General features: G+C 44.0%; 1 protein-coding gene across 2 annotated transcripts in view; it reads left to right on the top strand.

The window, feature by feature from the left end:
* DSTYK (dual serine/threonine and tyrosine protein kinase) overlaps positions 1 to 22,018 on the top strand; it is a 50,219-nt gene that overhangs the window by 19,901 nt on the left and 8,300 nt on the right. For both annotated transcript variants that reach the window (XM_025421116.3, XM_049107038.1), the window contains exons 3-10: positions 10,738 to 11,407; positions 15,696 to 15,928; positions 16,331 to 16,414; positions 17,036 to 17,212; positions 18,032 to 18,161; positions 18,882 to 19,038; positions 19,458 to 19,590; positions 21,600 to 21,713. In XM_025421116.3, the coding sequence (XP_025276901.1) occupies positions 10,738 to 11,407; positions 15,696 to 15,928; positions 16,331 to 16,414; positions 17,036 to 17,212; positions 18,032 to 18,161; positions 18,882 to 19,038; positions 19,458 to 19,590; positions 21,600 to 21,713 (1,698 nt within the window). The remainder of the gene's footprint in view (positions 1 to 10,737; positions 11,408 to 15,695; positions 15,929 to 16,330; positions 16,415 to 17,035; positions 17,213 to 18,031; positions 18,162 to 18,881; positions 19,039 to 19,457; positions 19,591 to 21,599; positions 21,714 to 22,018) is intronic.

Raw genomic sequence — 22,018 nt, 5'->3', positions numbered from 1 at the left:
TTTCCTTCCAGAGACCAGATTTCTTTTATCTTGATAAATGCTAGAGGGGCTATGTACACAAGCCAGCATTTTCTTGGAGCAGAGTTTCAGTGGTACTTTCCTCCGTTTTCAGAGTGAGAGCTCATACTCCTGAAGTCCAGGATGCTGAGAGGGTTCTTGCATAACGCTGACAAATAGCTCTGACAGTAATCCTTGTTTTTTGACTAAGGCTCCTGGGTTCGCTATGAACTTCTTTGTAGTTAGTAAGTATTTAAGCCATACACAATCTCTCTGACATACTGGTCCAATCTGGTTCCTTCAGGTTCCAATGGCTTTCAGACTTTTCTAGAGTTTCTTTCCCTGGGGTCACCTGGCTGGCTCAGTTGGGAGAGCATGATCTTGATCTTGGAGTTGTAAGTTTGAGCCCCACATTGGGTGTAGAGGTTACTTTAAAAAATTTATATATATATGTGTGTGTGTGTGTGTGTGTGGTGTGTGTATTTATATATATATATATGTATATATGTATATGTACATATGATTTTATTCAGTGTAAGAAATAATATTTTCTAACAGGATCTAGTACGTATATACAATATACATTAAAATAACATTTCAGGGATCCCTGGGTGGCGCAGTGGTTTGGTGCCTGCCTTTGGCCCAGGGCGCGATCCTGGAGACCTGGGATCGAATCCCACGTCAGGCTCCCGGTGCATGGAGCCTGCTTCTCCCTCTGCCTATGTCTCTGCCTCTCTCTCTCTCTCTCTCTCTGTGTGACTATCATAAATAAATAAAAATTTAAAAAAGTAACATTTCATGAAACGATACTTTTACTTTTTATAAAACACACTATTGTCTGTTTTATTTGATTTCATTTTTAAAAAATGATCGTAGCTGCTACATTCTGTGTTACTGCTTAAAAAACACTGTTAGTAGCTTTCCTGACTGCTTGCTATAGGTTGGGTGGTGGTTCTTCCTGTTCTTGCCTTTTAAAAAACAATCTTGGAATGTGAACAAAGCCATGTGCAGGAGAAGCACATCACTTGATTGATTTCTCTGGGTCCCTTCATTTTATTGGTTTTAATTTTTAATGCTCATTTACTTTTGTTCCATGAATTGAGGCAATTGGAGCAAGTGCAAGGCAGGAGAAGGAGAGCCGTTCCCCAGGCGCACATCTGAGCACACAGCTCACCAGGGAGAGCTCCCCTGGCCTGCTCCTGATGTGTGTGAAGCACTGCACTGAGCTTCTGGTTGAGGAGGCTACTTGGTTGGGAAGTCAGTATACCAGATCAGCTTTCTCTCTGTACAGCTGAAATACATATTTTCTTTCTTGAGGAATGTTCTTCTCTTGTCTTGAGGAATTCTCTAGCCTCTTATGTTCTGTTTCATGTGGTTTTTGAGACTTCCTTAGCCAGTATTTCTCCGCATCTGCTTTATTCTCCAGTGGTTTTGATGTAGAAATAGCAACGGGCCCCAACGGTTCTAAGTTTGGAACCCCTTGATGCCAGGCCTCAGGGAAGCCTGAGTAGCCTTTGTGGAGCTCAGGCCCTGCTCTCCCACTACAGTCGGGCTCCTGTCTTCATTACACTCATGGACCTCAGTGCTGGGGGCTCACAGCCGGGGGCTCTTCCTAGCTAATCTTGAAGATTTTTGTGTCAGTGAAAAAGATCTTTTTGTTTAATTCCAGCTATATTTAGGACCAGTGAGATAGCTCTAAACAGACATTGCATTTGGTTTGCAAAGAGGGTGGTAAAGAAAGGAAAACTTAGCTCAAGGAAACCAAGACTGAATTAGGGGAAATGAGATGTTCATTTTCAACTGTCAGATTATCAAAGCAGAGTTTCCCACTACCCCCTTATACAATGGTCATTCTTTTGATACGGTGCTTTAAAGTCCTCATAAATTAGCCAGTTTCAGTGTGTTCCAGAATAGTCTAACCCATGTGGACCCACAGTGCTCGGTATTCCCAGCTTTTTAGCTCTGGGTCTCCTGAGATTTTCAGTTCATAATTCAACAGCAGAGGAACACCATCACACTGTTAGTTTCTGTAACCTCATTTCATGTGGAAACATAGTAATTTTCCAACTGGCAGCACATTTCACCATTGACCAGACTTACTAGGTGTGTCTCCACATATATACTTCCCCTACCCCCTTCCTGGCATGTTTACTACCACCCCTTCCTAAGAGTCCAGTGGAACACGAGTGTCTGCTTTAAGTTGCCTTAGTCTGATATGTGTGTGTGTGTGTGTGTGTATTTTTCCCATGAACACCCATAAGAAAAGGGAGTATCAAGGAGCTGAGATGATGAAACGTTCGCAGTGTGAGGGGGCACTCCTGTAGCCTGCCTGTGGTGTTTCACTTGTGTTAACTTACAGAGCTGTCAGTTGTTCTGCTGGCCTGTTTATCTCCACCCTTTGGACAGATGTACATGTCACCTGGCAGCCAGACTGCCACATGCTGACATGATTCTTTGCTCAGAATGATGTCTGATGGGGTATCTTTGAGGAAACTGAGGTAGACTGTCATGTTTGCAAGTAAGTCTGATGACTTGCAAGTAAATTTTATTTTTAACTCTAACTAGTTGAAATAGTAAAGTTTTCTCTTTATAACCCTCAGTACTGGGTAGCCCAGGTGGCTCAGCGGTTTAGCGCCACCTTTAGCCAGGGGTATGATCCTGGAGACCCGGGATCGAGTACCGTGTCAGGCTCCCTGCATGGAGCCTGCTTCTCTCTCTGCCTGTGTCTCTGCCTCTCTCTCTCTGTGTCTCTCATGAATAAATAAAATCTTAAAAAAAAATAATAATTACATTATAACCCTAGTACCCTCTGTCTCAGTCAATAACTGGCAATGGAAATAATCTATTTTTAATATCATACAGACATTGGTACTTCTAAGTTCTCAGCCATTAATACTTTCACAACCCAAAATTGTTATAAAGGATTTTACTTTAAAATGACAAAGGTTTATGCAAGACTTTAACCTCCAAATTTACTCAACATTGTTGCTAAAAAACTAGCCTCTCTCAATTTTTATCTATTCATTGGCATTTATGATGGTGCCTATAAAACTAAATCTGTTGTGTGTTGTTCACCTTTAGTTAGATACCATATCTTATCTTGAGTGTCTCTAGATTGAAAGATAACAGTTGATTGGTAAAAAAGGCGGAAAGAAGGCTGTGTGAAGGTCCTTGGGGCAAGAAGGTAACCTTTAAGAGGAGATAATATATGGAATTGGGTAAAAAAACGGCCCTTCCAAGGGAAAAGACCCAGAGTTGGGGTAATATGTATATGATGGAGAATGGCACTCTCGAAATACAATTACAGTAAAGAAACTGTGATTATACGGGGCAAAGAGAAAGGGGAGCTAAAGTGTTATGTTAAAAAAGGGTATTGGAAGTTCAGGCAAATGCGAAATTATAAATTCCTTCTAGGCAGTGAGCCTGTACCCTTCATATTTAACATCTCTCTTGGCTCTCCCCGAACACATACTAACAGATGTAGTAGAATATAAGCATCCTGCATATCTGCGTATGTTGCAGGTTAATTTCTCTATTAAGGAGGTTGGTGGTTTAGAGGCAAGTTTTGTTGTTTTAAATCCCTCTGCTCACTAAAATAAAAGTAAAAAAGAACAGCTGGGGGCAGCCTGGGTGGCTCAGTGGTTTAGCTGGTTTAGCACCGCCTTCAGCCCAGGGCGTGAACCTGGAGACCTGGGATCCAGTCCCATGTCAGCTCCCTGCAGGGGACCTGCTTCTCCCTCTGCCTATGTCTCTGCCTTTCGCTGTCTTTCATGAATAAAAAAATATATAATCTTTAAAAAAAAAAAAAAAGGACAGCTTGAATCTGAGGCTGTGTGTTTTTTCAGTTTACCACCAGTGATTCATTTGTGGCCTCCCAAGGTTAGCTCTTGGGGAGAAAATCTGGCAGAGGTTATAGTCTTAATCTTCCTCTCTTGTGTTGTTTCTGGGGTCCCATCTATCTCTTTCTTACACCCAGAGGCTTCCCTGTTTTCACCACCTCAAAGATCTGTGTGTGTTTCACCTTGAATCAAGGATGGTAGGGGTAGGGAATTCAGAGACTCAAGGGCTGAAAATACTGTCAACAGGCAGAAACTGTTGTTTGGGCTATTGTTCTCTTTTGGACTTCTTTCATGGTATCTCAATCAGTCCCTGCAGGATTGCCTCATGGCAGAGCCTTTCCTTTGTAGGATATATTTCTTCATCTAGAACACTAGGATCGTCAGGATCCCTAAAGTCATCTTGTCCTTCCTTTATTCATCTTTCAGAACCTGCCTAACATCAACCCAGACAATTCTTGACTGTTAAAACATCTCTTTATAGTCTAGTGGACCTGGATGTACATCCTGGCTTGTCATTTAACTGACGGTGTGACTGGGCTGGTTCCCTCTTTTGCAAGGTGGGGGAGCAATCCATATCTTCTAGGACTGGTGTGAGGCCACAATATGAGGGTGTGTGTGAGGATGTAGCACAGTGTCTGTCACAGAATAAGTCAGCTTCCTCCTCACCCTCCCCCCCTTTTTAAAAAAGATTTTATTTGAGACATAGAGAGTACACAAGCAGGGGGAGCTGTAGGCAAAGGGAGAGGGAGAAACAGACTTCCTGCTGAGTCAGGAGCCCGATGCGGGACTCGATTCCAGGACCCTTGGATCATGACCTGAGCAGAAGGCAGACTCTTAAATGACTGAGCCACCCAGGTGCCACTCCCTCCACCCTTTGAATGTATTAATCAGCATCCTTGAGAAGAGAATTTATCCCTCTCTCAGTCACCCATCCCTTCCCTAACAGCCATGGGGGTTAGGATGGTTAGCCATCCCTTCCTTTTGTCAGTCCAAAGTCCTTCTGGTTCCAACTTAGCTATCATTACTGTTCTGCTCTAGTTAGAGTCAAAGTTCTTCGTCATTCATTATGAAGTTCTTTGTAATGAAAGAAGAGAAAGATGTTATTAAAAGGTAAATAAGACAAAAGTCATAAGGTTAAAAGGTAAAGTTTTCCCTTCCTCCTTCTCTCTTTTCCATTAACCACTTTGTCTCTGCTTTGATGAATCTAGTAAGTGACAAGAATAAAGCTTCAGATTCCTGCTTTCATCTGTATCTCTGGGTACTGGATGTTCGAATACCCACAAGGTAGATCACATAGAGGCTATTCGATATGTATTCAGCCAAGTATTTTCTACAGTGTAACAAGAACAGAGACATATTTTCCTTCATATGTAATTAGTACTTAAGAGTAATCCTTCTGGGAACCATGTAGAAATGAAGAAAAATCAACCTGTGTAAAAACAAACAGGAAAAACATCTCAACTGCCCCATGAGAATGGCACGGGAGGAGAATGGACAGTAAAGGTAGGTAGACTAGAGGACAGGGATTGAGGCCATGCGCGACGTGGTCAGTTGCTGAGCAAGGGCACGGCTATATTATGTAGTTGTGTACTTCTTTTCTGTGTGTTGTCAACCCAAGGCTTCAGAACTGTAGAGGAAGTAAAGACCTTTGTGACCTGCCTGATCTCCTGGCAGTCTTATGTTTAACCATCAGTTTATATACTTGTCCTTGGCCAGAACTGAATTTCAGGGACGTGCTATGAGCCATAAGAGCCAGTGTTTTTAGGAAGTGGTCAGGCTTCTTCAGCAATCAAGCGATTTTTCTTGGCATTTGAGGTAATGTCATTTTATATCAAAGACAAAACCTAAGAGGGCAGTTCTAGTGTTTGCAGAGTAACAATCTCTGAGAAAATTGATGATTGACACACCAACCTCTGTAGATTCCATAGATTTGTGCAGAATGCATTCTATGAGAGAAATCTCTTTAGGAGTTCACTGTGACTCCCACTGGGAATTCTGGGGATACTCTTATTCCCTGAGATTCTTTTTCCCTGAGTCAGTTAGGAGCAAAATGCTTATTTACCACTTTATTCTTGGAGGAGGAGGCAAACAGCAGTTGTAGCTAAGTGTGTGGGATATGGGTTGAAAGATAGGAAGTTTTACATATGAGTATTGAAAATGGTTTTGAGCAGGTAGTGAAGGTGTTATTTATTCATCCATTCATTCCACACGTATTTCTTGGATGCTTACACAGTGCCAAGCACCATTCTAGGTGCTACGATGGCCAATAGCCTTTTACAAAACCGTCCAAGGTCAGGCCTCCCTCTCAGGTGGCCATAATAGGGCCCAGAACAGGCCTGGCTCATCCTCTCTATATTAATTGTTACTTTTTCACTCCTTGTCTCCAGGAGACAGTGCTGGCTTCCCTTTTTGTTTATAACTGTCAGGGATGAGTCATCCTTCACCCCAAGTGTCACCGAATCACATAGCACATTCCAGTCTGGTTTGTACTGCTGCCAGGATGTCAGGCAGGAGGCTCTTTCTGCCTGGCTCCCAGTGCTCATGGTCATCAGCACGGTGAGACCAACTGCACACATTAATTCACTGGGGAATGGAGAAGAACAAGTGTGGTATTGTTTTCTATCCATTTTTGTTTAGTACAAGATACATTTAGGAGTGGACAAGTTCTTTCTAGGTGCCAGTATATCGAACAGTACCTACCATTAGAAAGCCCTGAATCCATTTTTGTTAATTTATTTATTTTAAAGATTTTAATTTACTTATTTGACAGAGGGAGCAAGGGAGCACAAATGGGGAGCAGTAGAGGAAGAGGGAGAAGCAGACTCCCCACTGAGCAGGGAGCCCAGTGCGAGGCTGGCGCCCAGTGCAAGGCTTGATCCCAGGACCCCAGGATCATAATCTGATCCAAAAGCAGACGCTTAACTGGCTGAGCCACCCAGGCGCTTCCTGTTCCTTTCTTAAGTGAATTTGTACCTGTGAGCAAATAAAGTCAGCAGTCTCCTAGGGAGGATATTGGTTCTGCAAGTGGACCCCACAGCTTTTGGTGTTTGTGCACACAAAATGGTTCTTTGAAAAAAACCTAGAAATTTATTTTAGAATTTTAAGAAAATTGAGGTGCCTGGGTGGTTCAGTTGATTGTCTGTCTTCAGCTCAGGTCGTGATCCCGAGGTCCTGAGATTGAGCCTCACTTCAGACTGTGATCAGTGAGGAGCCTGCTTCTCCTTCTCCTTCTGCCCCCTGGCTCCTGCTTTTTCTCTCTCACTCTCTATTTCAAATAAATAAATAAATAAAACATTAAAAAAAGAATTTTAAGAAAATCTGTTATAAACAAGCAAACAAAATTATTCCTGACAAAAAACAAAACAAAACAAAACAAATTATTCCTGACAATTTTCTATTTAGAAAATACCTCTTATTTTGGTTTGCTTATTTAGGCTTTCTTCTCTTGATATTCCTGTAATAAATTAGACTGATTTATATATATATTTTTTAAGTTTTTCTTTATTCATGAGAGACACACAGAGGCAGAGACATAGGCAAAGGGAGAAGCAGGCTCCTCACTGGGAGGCCGATGGGGACTCAATCCCTGGACCCCTGGGATCATGCCCTGAGCCAAAGGCAGACGTTCAACCACTGAGCCACCCAGGCGTCCCGGTTTATATCTTTAAAAATGGTTTGCAACTTTACTTATTTATTTTTGTTTTTAAAGATTTTATTTGAGAGAGAGAGAGCTTGCGCGCATGAGTTGTGAGGAGGAGGCAGAGGGAAAGAAAGAAGCAGACTTACATTGAACAGGGAGCCCCAGTGCGGGGCTTGATCCCAGGACCCTGAGATTATGAACTAAACTGAAGGCAGAGGCTTAATCAACTGAGCCATCCAAGTGCCCTGGTTTGCAACTTTAAAATAAGTATTTTAAAAAACATTTTCACCTATAGTTCTCTACCTTACTGTAATGTTTCATTTTTTAGGATTCTCTCCTAGTCTTTATCAAATTATTATATGTATTGTAACATTGGCATTTAGGCAATTGCGTGTTCTACTCTAAGCCTTAAAAGTTCTTACCCACTTTTTGAATATGCCTCATGAAGTGATTCATACTCTAGCAGTGTGACTCAGGGTAGTGAAAGGAGGTTTGTTTTGAACAGTGGGATGAGTGTCAGACTAGTCTACCAACCAGAAAACATTTCATGCAATTCAAGGCTTAGATGAAACAGCAGATTTCTTCTTGGCCTAGTCTTGGATGGAAAGTAGCTGGATCTTTAGCTCAAATTAGAGATGATGAGATGCTAAAAGCACTTTTAGCTTTGGGAAGTTCAGAGTGGCCAGCCAAATAACAAGTGATCTACCTTAGAATTAAACTTACTGGTTCTTTATTGGGGAAAATGATGAGATCTTTGTAAAGCTTTTTTGGGGATGGGAGATCTCTCTCTCTCTCTCTCTCTCACACACACACACACACAAACACACACACACGGTACATGAAACAATAGGCTGACATTTCCCAGCCTTTCTTACTTATCTAGGGAAGGAGATCAAAAAGGAAAAGGTCCTAGGTTTTTATTTAAATTTTTTTTTTTCGGGGGATCCCTGGGTGGCTCAGTGGTTTAGCGCCTGCCTTTGGTCCGGGGCGCGATCCTGGAGTCCCGGGATCGAGTCCCGCGTCGGGCTCCCGGCATGGAGCCTGCTTCTCCCTCCTCCTGTGTCTCTGCCTTTCTCTCTCTCTGTCTATGTCTATCATAAATAAAAAAAAAATAAATCTTTAAAAAAAAAAAAAAATAAAATAAAAATTTTTTTCATCAAAAATACTAAATAAAGAATGAAAAGAGAATATGAGTCTGAAAGAAGAAATAATTGCATATGTTTTACATTTTAAATAAGTACATTTTCAACATCTGATAAATGTTAAAGACACAATTTTGACAGTTTGTGTTAAATTCTTTTATAGCTCTGTAGAATGTGCTTGAATTCTGTGGAGGATTGATTTTGAGTTTGTAGATCCCTAAAGACATCCCACTTGGTGTGCATGCAATGGTGATACAGGCATGGGTTTCCAAGTTGACCTTTAGGTCTGGAATACCAGGCAGAGTAGACATAGATATAGATGAGCAACCTATGCAGTGGATAGAACCATATGCTCTTTAAGTGCCTCAAGATCCTCAGGAAAGAAGAAGAACACAAAGTAAAAACTATTGGCTATAAAATGACCTGTAGAGGTTTGTTTCTAAACCAAAAATCATACTTGAAACTCACTTTAGGATCTTGGCTATAACAGTCATGATTGGGTTCGGTCATATGTAACAGACGATCAGAAAAGTGGGCTTGCTTAAACAAGATAGAAGTTAATTCCACCCCCCCAGCCCCCCACCCCCCCGCACATGAAAGAAGTCTGAAGCTAGGATAGTGAAGTAGCTCTGGGGGTCCACTGATCAAGCCCTGCAGTCAGGCTCCTTGCTCGGCCAGGAGCCTTCTTTCTTCTCCCTCTCCCTCTGGCTCTACCCACTACCCCCAGCTTGTGCATGCTCTCTCTGTCTGTCAAATAAATAAATACAATCTTAAAAAAAAGAAAAAGAAAGAAAAGAGAAAAGGCTTTCCTGAAAGCCCACCCACTTATTTTCAGCCTTGTCTGTAAAGGCCATTGCCTTCCCGATAATGCAGAGGCTAAGTATTGGATGGGCAATCCTTAGTCTCTGTCATACCAAGTGATCATGAAAATAAAGGTATTATATTACCAAGACTTAGGTGGCTAAGACTTTGGGATACCTTCAAACCTTTAGAATAGGACAGTAATAATGTTTGGCAAACCTGGCTTAGTTTGTTGCTTGATTGATTCAACAATATTGAGGACTGTGTGTTAAGCACTGGAGTTTACCACAGTTAATAAGGTAGACATGGTCCCTCCCCTCAAAAGCATTGACAGGGTATTGGGGGAAAAATGACTTTTTATTTATTGTTTGTTCATTTATTAAAGATTTTATTTATTTGACAGAGAATGAGAGGGAAAGAGAGCACAAGCAGGCAGAGGGAGAGGGAGAAGCAGGCTCCCCGCCGAGCAGGGAACCCAACCTGGGACTCCGTCCCAGGACCCTGGGATCATGACCTGAGCCAAAGGCAGACACTTAACCAGTGTCTGGTTAACTGAGCTGCCTAGGCGCCCTGAAAAATGGGTTTTAAATAATTTTATAAATGTGTTGAACATTTTTAAAAAAGTTTTTATTTATTTATTCATGAGAGACCGAGAGAGAGAGAGAGAGAAAGAGAGAGACAGGCTCCATGCAGGGAGCCCGACGTGGGATTCAATCCAGGGACTCCAGGATCATGCCCTGAGCTGAAGGCGGATGCTCAACCGCTGAGCCACCCAGGCATCCCTAAATGTGTTGAACAAGTGCTTGGGATTGTGTACTAGGAAAGACTAAGGGTGTGACAAGCGTACACAGGGAGATTGGAAGATTGCTTGGGAATTAGCCACCTTAGAAATGTGGCTGGGAGTATGAGCAAAGATGAGAATGGGAGGAATGTTCCAGGCAGCCTCAATCCCGATCTGATCATTCCCACATCCATTCTTTCTCATTCCATTGTTTGTCTTACCCCTTCATCTGAGGGCATCAGTGCGTTCCCAAACACAAAGGAAGCCAGGGACTCAAGTCTTTTTATCTGAAATGACTAAAGAGACTGCCATCCTTTCTACGGACTTTTTTCTCACTCTCTCTAGATGAGTGTCTGCCTCTTAGGCTGCAGCAGGGAGTGTTGGGAACCCAGGAAGGAGGCAACAAGTGATTGGGGCAAACCGAAGCCCCACTGCCTAGTCACAGATCTGGATTTTGGTCTCAGTGTGGGACTTTGGGGAGGCCCTGGATTGGTTCTGACCTGGAAGTGCTGATATGAACCTCCCTTCCCCTTCCAGGATGTGGACATTGTGGTAGCACCGTGCCAAGGCCTCCGGCCTGCAGTGGATGTTCTGGGTGACTTGGTGAATGATTTCTTGCCTGTGATAACCTATGCACTCCACAAAGACGAACTGTCTGAGAGAGATGAGCAAGAACTTCAGGAAATCCGAAAGTATTTCTCCTTTCCCATATTCTTTTTCAAAGTGCCGAAGCTGGGCTCGGAGATCATTGCCTCATCTACCAGAAGAACAGAGAATGAAAGATCACCCCTCCATCACCAGCTGATGGACCTGGGCTATCTGAGCAGCAGTCACTGCAACTGTGGGGTCCCTGGCCAAGACACTAAAGCTCAGAGCATGTTGGTGGAGCAGAGTGAGAAACTGAGACACTTGAGCACATTTTCTCACCAGGTGCTACAGACTCACCTGGTGGACGCAGCCAAGGCCCTGAACCGGGTGCACTGCCACTGCCTCGACATCTTTATTAACCAGGCCTTTGACATGCAGCGGGACCTGCAGATCACTCCCAAACGTCTGGAGTATACTCGAAAAAAGGAAAATGAATTGTATGAATCATTGATGAATATTGCCAACCGAAAGCAGGAGGAAATGAAGGACATGATTGTTGAGACGCTTAACACCATGAAGGAGGAACTTCTGGATGATGCTGCCAACATGGAATTTAAAGGTAGGTCCCAGAGAGCTTGATGTGGGCTGCTCGGACCACAGGATTCTTTAACCCTTTTCTAGCTGGAAATCGAGTCTCATTAATTCTGAAGGAAACTCAGGAGAATCTCATAAACCTAACTGTCATTAGTAGGAGCCCACCTTAAATCACTTAGCCAGAGGCCTTCCTGGAAGATTCCACTGTTGTTCCTTCCCGGGGTTGGTAGTCCAACTTCTGATAAGTTCATCCTAATAGCGGTCTTTAATCTCTAGTTTGTATCTGTATCCCCTTGAACTTGATGGAGCTGGAAAATGTTACTAAGTCATGCTTTAACCTTGGCTTTAACCTTGGCATGGCCCATGCTTCCTTATTGGTTCTTTTTGTGTGTGTGTGATGGTTCTTCTTTCTAGGCTGCTCCTGAAACCCAGCTTAGGAGTATTTCCCAAAGTCATCTTTTCAGTCCCATTCTTCATGAATGGCTGTTTTTTTGTTTTTGTTTTTAAGATCTTATTCATTTGACTAGAGAGAGAGCACAAGCAGGCAGAGTGGTAGGCAAAGGCAGAGGGAGAAGCAGGCTCCCCACAGAGCAGGGAGCCCGACACAAGGTTCGATCCCAGGACCATGGGATCATGACCTGAGATGAAGGCAGGTGCCCAACTGACTGAGCCATCCAGGCACCCCTTATGAATGGCTATTAACAAAACTGGGCCAAAATGATTAGTCGGGTCTTTTAGGGCTGAAGTTTAGATGCGGCTGACTTTGTATACTGATTGCTCTATAAACCTCCCTGCAGGAACATTAGCCCTACCACCTATTAATTAAAGTGATGTGGTTTGCAAGTTACCCTTGAGGTTCTCACTCATGGCTGTACATCCAAATCTCCTGGGAGGCTTTGAAAATTGAGATATTTGCATCACCCCCCAAAGCACTCCAGACCGATTAGTCACAATTTCTCACATGGGATCTAGCATCAGTTTTTTCTTCAGTCCCCTATGTGGATTCTGCATATTGCCGTCTTCTTGATGAGAGAACTGAGGCTTAGGCAGGTTAAGTAATTTGCTCAAGGTCACAGCTACTGAAAAGTAAAGGAGAGTTTGAAACTAACGGTCTGATCCTGAGCCCAGACTCTGAATTTCCGTGCTTTATTGCCTCTGACTGTGTTCCCAGGCACTGCCACTACCATCCTCCTGGTAACCAGTTTCAGCACTTCGGTGTGGTCTCCGACTCTTAGCTGTCCCTTGTGCCCACATCCCGTCAGCAGCCGAGTCCCGATGCACTGTCTTTCATATTTCATATCTGCCTTTGCTATTCTGGTCCCCTCTCCTCTTTGGTCAGCCTGAACTGCTATTACGTATTGCTCTCCCAGACATCTTTCTCTCCTTTCTCCACCTCCTCTGCATTGGCTCCCTGTTCCTGTAGACGAAGTTAGGACTTCTTAGCCTAGTGTTACAGATCTTCCAAAGCCTAGCCCTGCTCAGCTTTCCCAGTCCTGTTTCCCCCTGGGCACCTTCCGCAAATTCCGATTTCAGTAGCTCTGGACTGCTTGCTGTCCTCCCGCTGCTTGCTCCTGTCCTGCTCTAAACCCAAAAGGTCTTTTATTTGTGAATTTCTAAATTCTCCTACCCTTCAAGGCCTCTTCTAAATAGCATTTTTCCTGAAGGTGTCTTTAGTTTTCTTAGCTAATAGTGATCGCATCCGTCTGAACTCCCACCACATTTCATGCATACCTGAAATTTCTTGGCGTATTTCATTTTCTTTTATTACAATTATTTATGTTCTTCTGACTGGCATCTAAAATTCTGGAGATCAGGATCCCTGGGTGGCTCAGCGGTTTAGCGCCTGCCTTTGGCCCAGTGCGCCATCCTGGAGTCCCGGGATCGAGTTCCGAGTTGGGCTCCCAACATGGAGCCTGCTTCTCCCTCTGCCTGTGTCTCTGCCTCTCTCTCTCTCTGTCTATCATAAATAAATAAATAAATAAATAAATAAATAAATAAATAAATAAATAAATAAAATCTTAAAAAAATAAAATAAAATCCCGGAGATGTAGGAGAACAGGATCTGGTTTATCATCTTCTCAGAACAGGTAACAGAGAGTTTCTGTACACCCCCTCTTTGGAGTGTGAATGAGCATGTGAATGATGGTGTATGGCAGCGTCACAGAGGAAGCAGAGTCCACTTGAGCAGGCACAGGATGCCTTATTTCTTAGAGGTCTTTCAAAAGATGAGCAGAGAGAACTCTTTGGTGAATTCCCACTGTGGGGAAGACTTGCAGTGAAGATCTAAGAAGCCTTCTGACCAACTTAAGATGCTGGAGCACCAGCGCCGGCATCACAGTGCATGTGATAAAGGGTGGGCCAGCAGGTAGGTTGGACAGACTGTGAAATATTTGGTAGTTTATTATGTACCAGGTGTACCATGTCTGGGGCCTGGGATGCAGTAGTTAGTTTCACAGATGTGGGGGGAGCTGAGAACAAATAGATCAAACGTCTGGCCCGGTTAACTACATGGTGGATTTGCGAAGTCACTTTCCTACTTAGCTGTGTATTAGGACTTCCATGTCTGCTTCTTCACCTTGTTCTAAGTTCTCTCTGGGGATCCTTGAGGCAATGATAAGTAGATTTAGAAGAGAGCTACCACATAGCCTAAGAAGCCAGATTTCTGGTACTGGTTTTTGTTTTACTATTTTTTAAAAGATTGTATTTATTTATTTGAGGGGGAGAAAGAGAGAGAGAGCATGAGTCAGGTGAGGAGCAGAGGGAGAAGCAGACTCCCCGTTAAACAGGGAGCCCAATATGGGTCTTCATCCCAGGACTCCAGGATCATGACCTGAGCCAAAGGCAGATGCTTAGCCTACTGAGCCACACAGGTGTCCCTGGGTTTTGTTTTAAAATAAAGGTAATGTTGGGGGCTCCTGTGTGTCTCAATTGGTTAAGTGTCTGACTTCAGTTCAGGTCGTGATCTCAGGGTTCTGGGATAGAGCCCCATGGCAGGTTCCCCGCTTGGCAGGGAGTCTGGTTATCCCTCTCCCTCTGCCCCTCCCCCTGTTCCTGTGCTTGCATGCATGTGTGTGCACATTCCCTCTCTCTCTCTCTCAAATAAATAAATACAAATCTTAAAGGTAATGTGTGCATGCCAGCTATATTACATATATACTCTAGAAAATGCATTTTTTAAAAGGTAATATCTACATACATAGTACTTCACTTAGAGGTATAAAGATACTGTCCTCCAGCCACTTAGTTTTCCTTCATATGCTCATCTGCCCTTTGCTTTTTCACTGAACTCATAGGTTAGAAATCTTCCCAAAAATGTACATATGGATTTATCTTCTAATAGATGCACCTGGTTTTATTTAACTATACCCCTATTGATGTACATTTAGGCTCTTTCTTTCTTTTTTCTTTTTTGTTATTACAAACTCTACTGCATTATCATTTACATACATATCTTTGGGACTTGTGTAGGTATATTTCTAGAAAAACAATTCTTAGAAGCAGAATAGTTAGGTCAAAGGGTATGTAGATATTTTTGTTAGTTTGATTAAACAAAATTTTTTTGATAGATATTATGAGATTTCCTACAAAGAGGCAGCACTGATTTAAATTCCCACAGTAGACATGAGAGTGCCTTTCTCGAAGTGGGGTTTTTGCAGGTAATTGGTCTTCCCTTAGTTCTGTCCTTTGACTTGCAGAATTTCTAATTCTTGGAGGTAGCAGGGTGGTAATGACATTTCAGTTTTACTTTTTATTTAGTAATTGATTGGCATTGAATCCCTGACTCTTGAATTTTTCCATAGTGTGAAATGTTACAAAGATCCAAGGCTCTGCAGTCCATGGCTTTGGGTTCAAATGCTAGTTGTATTACTTCCTAACTATACCATCTCCTTCCCAGTGCCCCCTCTGTCCTCTCTTTGAGGCTGTTTCCTGACCTATGAAATATGACCAGTAACCCCCATCTGACAATGTTGTGAGGATTAAATTTGATTACATACATGAAATTATTATGGTACCTTTCTAATAGTCTGCACACAATAAATGTTCCTACTGTGCTATAAATGTGACATAAAAGCTGACAAAATCAATAGGCTCATTCTAGATGCAGCTGTTCCTTCTCAGTACTCTTAGATGCCCTGAGTAGTAGAGGACCATGTGGCCCCCGATCACGCTGAGGGTCAGCATTTGTCAGCCAGCTCTGTGTTTATAGCCATCATCATGGTGGCTCCTTGGCTTTGATTGGGAGAGGCCTTTATTCTGAGTGCCTGCCCTTCCTTCCCCTCACAGCCCACTGGCTTCTTTCTTTGCCCCCGTAGATGTCATCGTCCCTGAGAACGGAGAGGCAGTGGGCACCAGAGAACTCAAGTGCTGCATCCGGCAGATCCAGGAGCTCATCATCTCTCGGCTCAATCAGGCTGTGGCCAACAAGCTGATCAGTTCGGTGGATTACCTGCGCGAGAGCTTCGTGGGCACCCTGGAACGCTGTCTGCAGAGCCTGGAGAAGTCCCAGGATGTCTCCATTCACATCACCAGTAATTATCTCAAACAGGTACTGGAAGACTGGCTAAGACACCATGTCACAGATAGCACGTGAAATAGAACCCGCATGTACGTCCAACCCCAGTTTAGCCAGGAATTTCCCTTCTACCTTTTTGCCCACTGAGTTTGAATTTTATTTGGTTTTTCCATCGCATGACGACTGTCTGTCACAGGTGCTGGTGAACTGCAAAATTGCAGTTAAGGCAATATGCAGGATGGTGCAGATCGAATAAAGGGGCCCAAAGAGACAAAATGGATGATCAACCTGCATTGACTCTGCACATTTATGGAAGGATGTATTTGGCAACCTTGAAACTGGGCTCTGTGCTTTAAGTAAATATTCTTTATCAGATTTTTTAATTGGCCACTCTACCCAGGGCATACTGATTTTCTTTTGTATGTTGTCTTTCAGATCTTAAATGCCGCCTATCACGTTGAAGTTACATTTCACTCAGGGTCCTCGGTTACAAGGATGCTGTGGGAGCAAATCAAACAGGTGGAGCTTATTAGACATTTTCTGCCCCCACTTGGCTTACATGAACCTTGGTCACTCCAATAACGACTGGTGTGTAGGGCATTCGGTTGGTGTAGGGTGGCCATTTGTCTTGGTTTTGCTTCTTAGGAGAGTTCTGGTTATGCCTGTTCTGAAATAATTAGGAACACTGCCCCTTTAATGATTAAAGTGATGCATTTAAATGAAATTTTATGCAGCCATAAGACCCTCCTTCACTAGCTTCTTCATAGTCTTTCTTTTCCCCAACCTAAATGTTTTCTCAGAACCAGGCGTTGTTGCCAGAGGCCATTTGTGTGGTTTCTTTTCTGGAATTTGATGTGACTCTTATTCCATGCTGAGTTCAGAAAGGGAATTATCAGCACTCCCCCCCGCCCCCGGCACTGACCATAGTCATGAGGGTTTGTGAGCATGTAGACTAGGCCTAGTGTTCTTTGATGCTTTCCCTTGGTCTGAGCCCTGAATGATGAGTCTTGGCCTTCACGTGGCTTCTTTCTTAATGGCCTACTCCTAATGCATGGCTAGCCCCTCAAGGAAGGGTTGTTGGTTCTTTTTGGTGGCTCCTATCTCGCACCCATGAGTGTTTTCCCTGACTTCATCCTGCAGATCATCCAGCGCATCACGTGGGTAAGCCCACCTGCCATCACGCTGGAGTGGAAGAGGAAGGTAGCCCAAGAAGCCATCGAGAGCCTTAGTGCCTCCAAGTTAGCCAAGAGCATCTGCAGCCAGTTCCGAACTCGGCTCAACAGTTCTCACGAGGCTTTTGCAGCCTCCTTGAGGCAGGTGGGTATGTGGGAAGAGAGAGAAGAACCTATCCGGTGGGGAATATTTTGCCCACTGCTCTTGATAATTTCTATAAAATCATCACTATATTTTCTTCCTGTCTGTTAAATGATAATATTATGTTACAAGAAGTTTCATCAGTACATTTTTCAGGGCACCTGGGTGGCTCAGTCGATTAAGCATCTGCCTTCAGCTCAGGTCATGATCCCAGGGTCCTGGGATACAGCCCTGCATTGGGTTCCCTGCTCCACAGAGAGCCTGCTTTTCCCTCTCCTTCTGCCTGCTGCTCCTGCTGCTTGTGTGCACATGCGCGCTCTCTCTCTCCAATAAATAAATAAAATCTTTAAAGAAAAATAAATTTTCATGTGGAGATTTTCTACCTCCAGGGAACATGGAGGGAAACTCAGTTAATTTGTCCCCATTTCACTGAGTGTGGAATGAAAATAAAGGGGTAGGAATTTTATTTAAGTTACTTAGTATTTTAAGAATGAGTCAAAGGAAGGGGGATGACTTTGTAACTTTCATACTGATTAGCAACTATGTGACATCTGCTTGTCCCCTCGGTGTATGTGTGTGCAGGTGTGTATGTGTGTACATATGTAGAGGGGAGGGTGTGGAGATATGGTTCTACATCCAGGAGAAACAGCTATTATTTCCTGAGACCTCAACTGTGTACCAGTCTCTGAGCCATGTTAGGACATCTTGTGTAACTCTCACGGTTGCCCTTAGGAAGCAGCTGTTATTACCTCATATAATAGGTGAGGAAGCCAAACTGGGGACTTGATAAATCACATGACTTTTTTTTTGTTTCCCTCCCAGCTAGAAGCTGGCCACTCAGGTCGGTTGGAGAAAACAGAAGATCTGTGGTTGAAGGTTCGAAAAGATCACGCCCCACGCCTGGCTCGCCTTTCTCTGGAAAGCCGTTCTTTACAGGATGTCTTGCTACATCGTGAGTCCTTGTTTTTCCCAAGTAAATGGGAAGAAGGTTCTAGATTCCTGACATTCTCATGTTCACCTTGGAGAATCCCAGTGGCTAAAGCTGCTTCCTTGCAAAGCTGCCTCAGCATCCCCTGATGTGTTTTTGAATCCCTAAAGTCTATTTGGTCCTGTTATTTACACAGTTCAGACAACATGACTGATGTTTATTTAAATCAGATCAGTTAGGTTAATTTTTTTAAAGATTTTTTTAGTTATTCATGAGAGACACAGAAAGAGAGGCAGAGACATAGACAGAGGGAGAAGCAGGCTCCTCACAGGGAGCCTGATTGGGACTCAATCCCAGGACCCTGGGATCATGCCCTGAACCAAAGGCAGACGCTCAACTACTGAGCCACCCAGGCGTCCCAGTTAGGTTACTTCCTACTCCTTTCCAGTAGCATCAGAATTTCTGCCCCTTGCGTAATATGACTTTCTACTCCTAGGTCCACGTCTAAGAATCTTTTTTTTTTAAACAAGATATTTTATGTATATTTTTCAATGCGGTCTTCAAGATTTTATTTTTAAGTCATCTCTACACCCAACATGGGGCTCGAACCCACAACCCCAAGATAAAGAGTCCCGTGCTCCACAGACCAAGGCAGCCAGGCTCCCCACGTGTCTGAGAATCTTAGGGAGGTTGCCCAGCAAGTTCGCATTCCTCCTGCCTTATCTCTGTCTTCATACTTTATAGGTAAACCGAAACTAGGGCAGGAGCTGGGCCGGGGCCAGTATGGTGTGGTATACCTGTGTGACAACTGGGGAGGACACTTCCCTTGTGCCCTCAAGTCAGTCGTCCCCCCAGATGAGAAGCACTGGAATGACCTGGCTTTAGAGTTTCACTACATGAGGTAGGTTCTCTTGTTCTTCATCTCTGTGGGAAAAGATCCAGAGAAGAAGCCAGAAGCCTGGTAGGAATTTTGTACAGAGAGCTAGCACACCTCATGTCTCCATTCCTGTGTCCCAAGATGTCGTAGACAATCCTTCTGTGTTGGTCCCAGGAATGTGCTCTCCTGCAGGCCTTGTCTGTGCTGTCCTCTCCCCTCTCCTCATTTCTCGGACTCTAACTTCCATGGGACTTCTTCCTTAGCCCAGAAGGCCTGTCAAGTTCTAGATTCCGTAATTCTCGGTCCTTGCTGGGGAGGCCATTCTCTTTGCCCTCCCTCTGGGCCTGGGCCGAGTGTGCTCCAGGTAACTGCCGCCCACATGGTGGCGCGCTGTGCACGCTGGAGCCAGAGTGTTGCAGCTGGGCCTCTCTGGTTGCCACCAGGTCTCTGCCGAAGCACGAGCGCTTGGTGGATCTGCACGGCTCGGTCATAGACTACAACTATGGCGGCGGCTCAAGCATCGCCGTGCTGCTCATCATGGAGCGGCTACACCGGGACCTCTACACGGGGCTGAAGGTGAGGTGGGGCAAGGGGCCGAGGCGCAGCCAGCAACCGGATCCTCAGGCTCCTCACTGGCCTGTCATCCTTTCTTGTTTATCCAGACCTTCTAGCTTTCACAAGACCGTGTTGGAAAAAATCAAGCCTTATTACTCTACTTTCCAAAAAACCCTTAAAAATTTCTCAGAATCTATTTTTAGCTCCAGTTTACATCCAGAATACTGCCAGTTCACCACTTACACAAATCCTTGTGGTGGTAGTAAAAATCTAGACTACTCAGAAGAGCAGAAATGCGTTCTGTAACTTTGCTATTCTTTCTTTTTTTGCTCTTGATGGATAAAGCCAGTTTTTGTTTAGTCAATAAATATTTATTAGTGACTACTTTGTATAAGACCCTGTGTAAAGCACTGTAAGGGGATATCAAAAAGTGTGATTGCCAGAGGTCCCTGGCTGGCTTGGTTTGTAGAGCATGCAACCCTTGATCTCGGGGTCATGAGTTCAGGCCCCACATTGTGCATAGAGCTTACTTTAAAGAAAATGTATTCACCAGAAACTTTTAAGAGACATGCAGTCAGTGACTATTTTGTGAAGATTTGGTATTTGAGTTTGATAAATCCACCTTGATGGGTAAAATTTGGGCAAGTAGAAGGAAGAGACCATAGCAGGGGGGGAAGGAATAGCATAATGCCCAGTGCATTTGAAGAATACTAGTCCTGTTGGAGCAGCTGTCTGGGAATAGGGGGGCATGATGTGCAGGGAAATGTTGAGAACAAATTCCAGAACACCAAAATGAAGAATTTCCATATTCAAATTTTGTTGTAGACCATGAAATGCTGAAATGCATGAAAGATTTTGAGTGAAGTACCCTCAGTAGGATGTTGAGTTTCCCTTACCCATAGCAGCCACCACTAGGGACATGGAGATGTTCCTTTGTCTGGTCCCTCCACTGCAGCTGATTGGGGCTGGGGAAACTAACCCCAGAGTATCTGGGTAGGCCCCTTCTCACTGATGTGTCTTGTACCAGTTTACATGGAAGCTTCCTGATATAAGACAGGAACCCGGGTAGCCCCAGTGGCGCAGTGGTTTAGCGCTGCCTGCAGCCCGAGGTGTGATCCTGGAGAGCCAGGATCGAGTCCCACGTCGGGTTCCCTGCATGGGAGCCTGCTTCTCCCTCTGCCTGTGTCTCTTATGAATAAATAAATAAAATCTTTATTTAAAAAAAAAAAGGCAGGAACCCTAGAAATGATTGCAAGAACCATGAGAAATTAATAGGTTGGAGGAAATTATTCTCCCAGTAGCTCTTCATCTCAGAAGAGTTAAGCTCAGCACCTTCTGATGTTTTCCCATGAGTGGGCTAAGCTTTGGATGAGTGAAGTAGTTTTCTCTGGAATTCAAGAGGACCTAAGTTGGAGGCATGGTGAAAGTAAGATGAGTGACTTTGATATTTGAATCTGTAAAACCACACCTTGGCTAACCAGGCTTAAAAAGCAGCGGAAGTCAATCTGCTCAAGACCTAGAATCCTTTTTTTTTTTTTTTTTTTTTTTTTAATTAAAAAAAATTTTTTTTAAGTAATCTCTACACCCAACATGGGGCTCAAACTCACAACCCTGAGATCAAGAGTCACATGCTTTACTGACTGATCCAGCCAGACAACCCAAGACCTAGAACTACTTTGAGCCTCAAGGGTAGTTCCAGGGTGTATTCCAGGATTGGAAATGAGCTCATGCCTTCAGTTGTTGGACTGCAGCTCTTCTAGTCATGTTTGGGTGTCATCGGCTGTCCTGAGTGCAACACTGAAGAGGCGTTATCTGGCCTCACAGCTTGTCCTTCCTCACTTTACCTCTGCTTCCTTCTCCTAACTGCTGTCCTCTTCCCTTCTTCCCTCTGCTTCTCTGTCTTTGTCCTCTGAGTGCCCTAGTGCAGACTGTCCCTCGGTGCCCTGCAGAAGGAACTCTTAGCTGCTTTAAGCACGTTGGATGGAGGAGTTGTCCTGTTAGTGATGAGTGAGCCCTTTTTTCTCCCTAAGGCTGGGCTGACGCTGGAGACCCGTCTGCAGATAGCTCTAGATGTGGTGGAGGGGATCCGCTTCCTGCACAGCCAGGGACTTGTCCACCGTGATATCAAGCTAAAAAATGTCCTGGTAAGTAGAGCTGTTTCCCTGAGATAACACCCTGCCCCTGTGGGTTAAGTGGCCTTTGCAGGGTCTGCCAAATGTGAGCTGGATCACAGGAAGTACCTGCCAGGAACGCAGCAGAGTTGATAGTGGAGTGGATTGATGGCGTCTTGGATGTAAAGCTTGGGGAGTATCCAGCCATGTCATAGACTGAGCTTATGTTGCTTAAAGGTTTTTTTCCCAACAGTGTTGGGAAAATGTAAACTTATGGAACAGAGTAGTCCAATGGACCCATATACTTATCATTCATCCAGATTCACGTTCTCTTTCTC

Source organism: Canis lupus, chromosome 38 (assembly GCF_003254725.2).
Source record: "Canis lupus dingo isolate Sandy chromosome 38, ASM325472v2, whole genome shotgun sequence".
NCBI lineage: Eukaryota > Metazoa > Chordata > Mammalia > Carnivora > Canidae > Canis > Canis lupus.
This window is presented reverse-complemented; position numbering and strand designations above follow the sequence as displayed.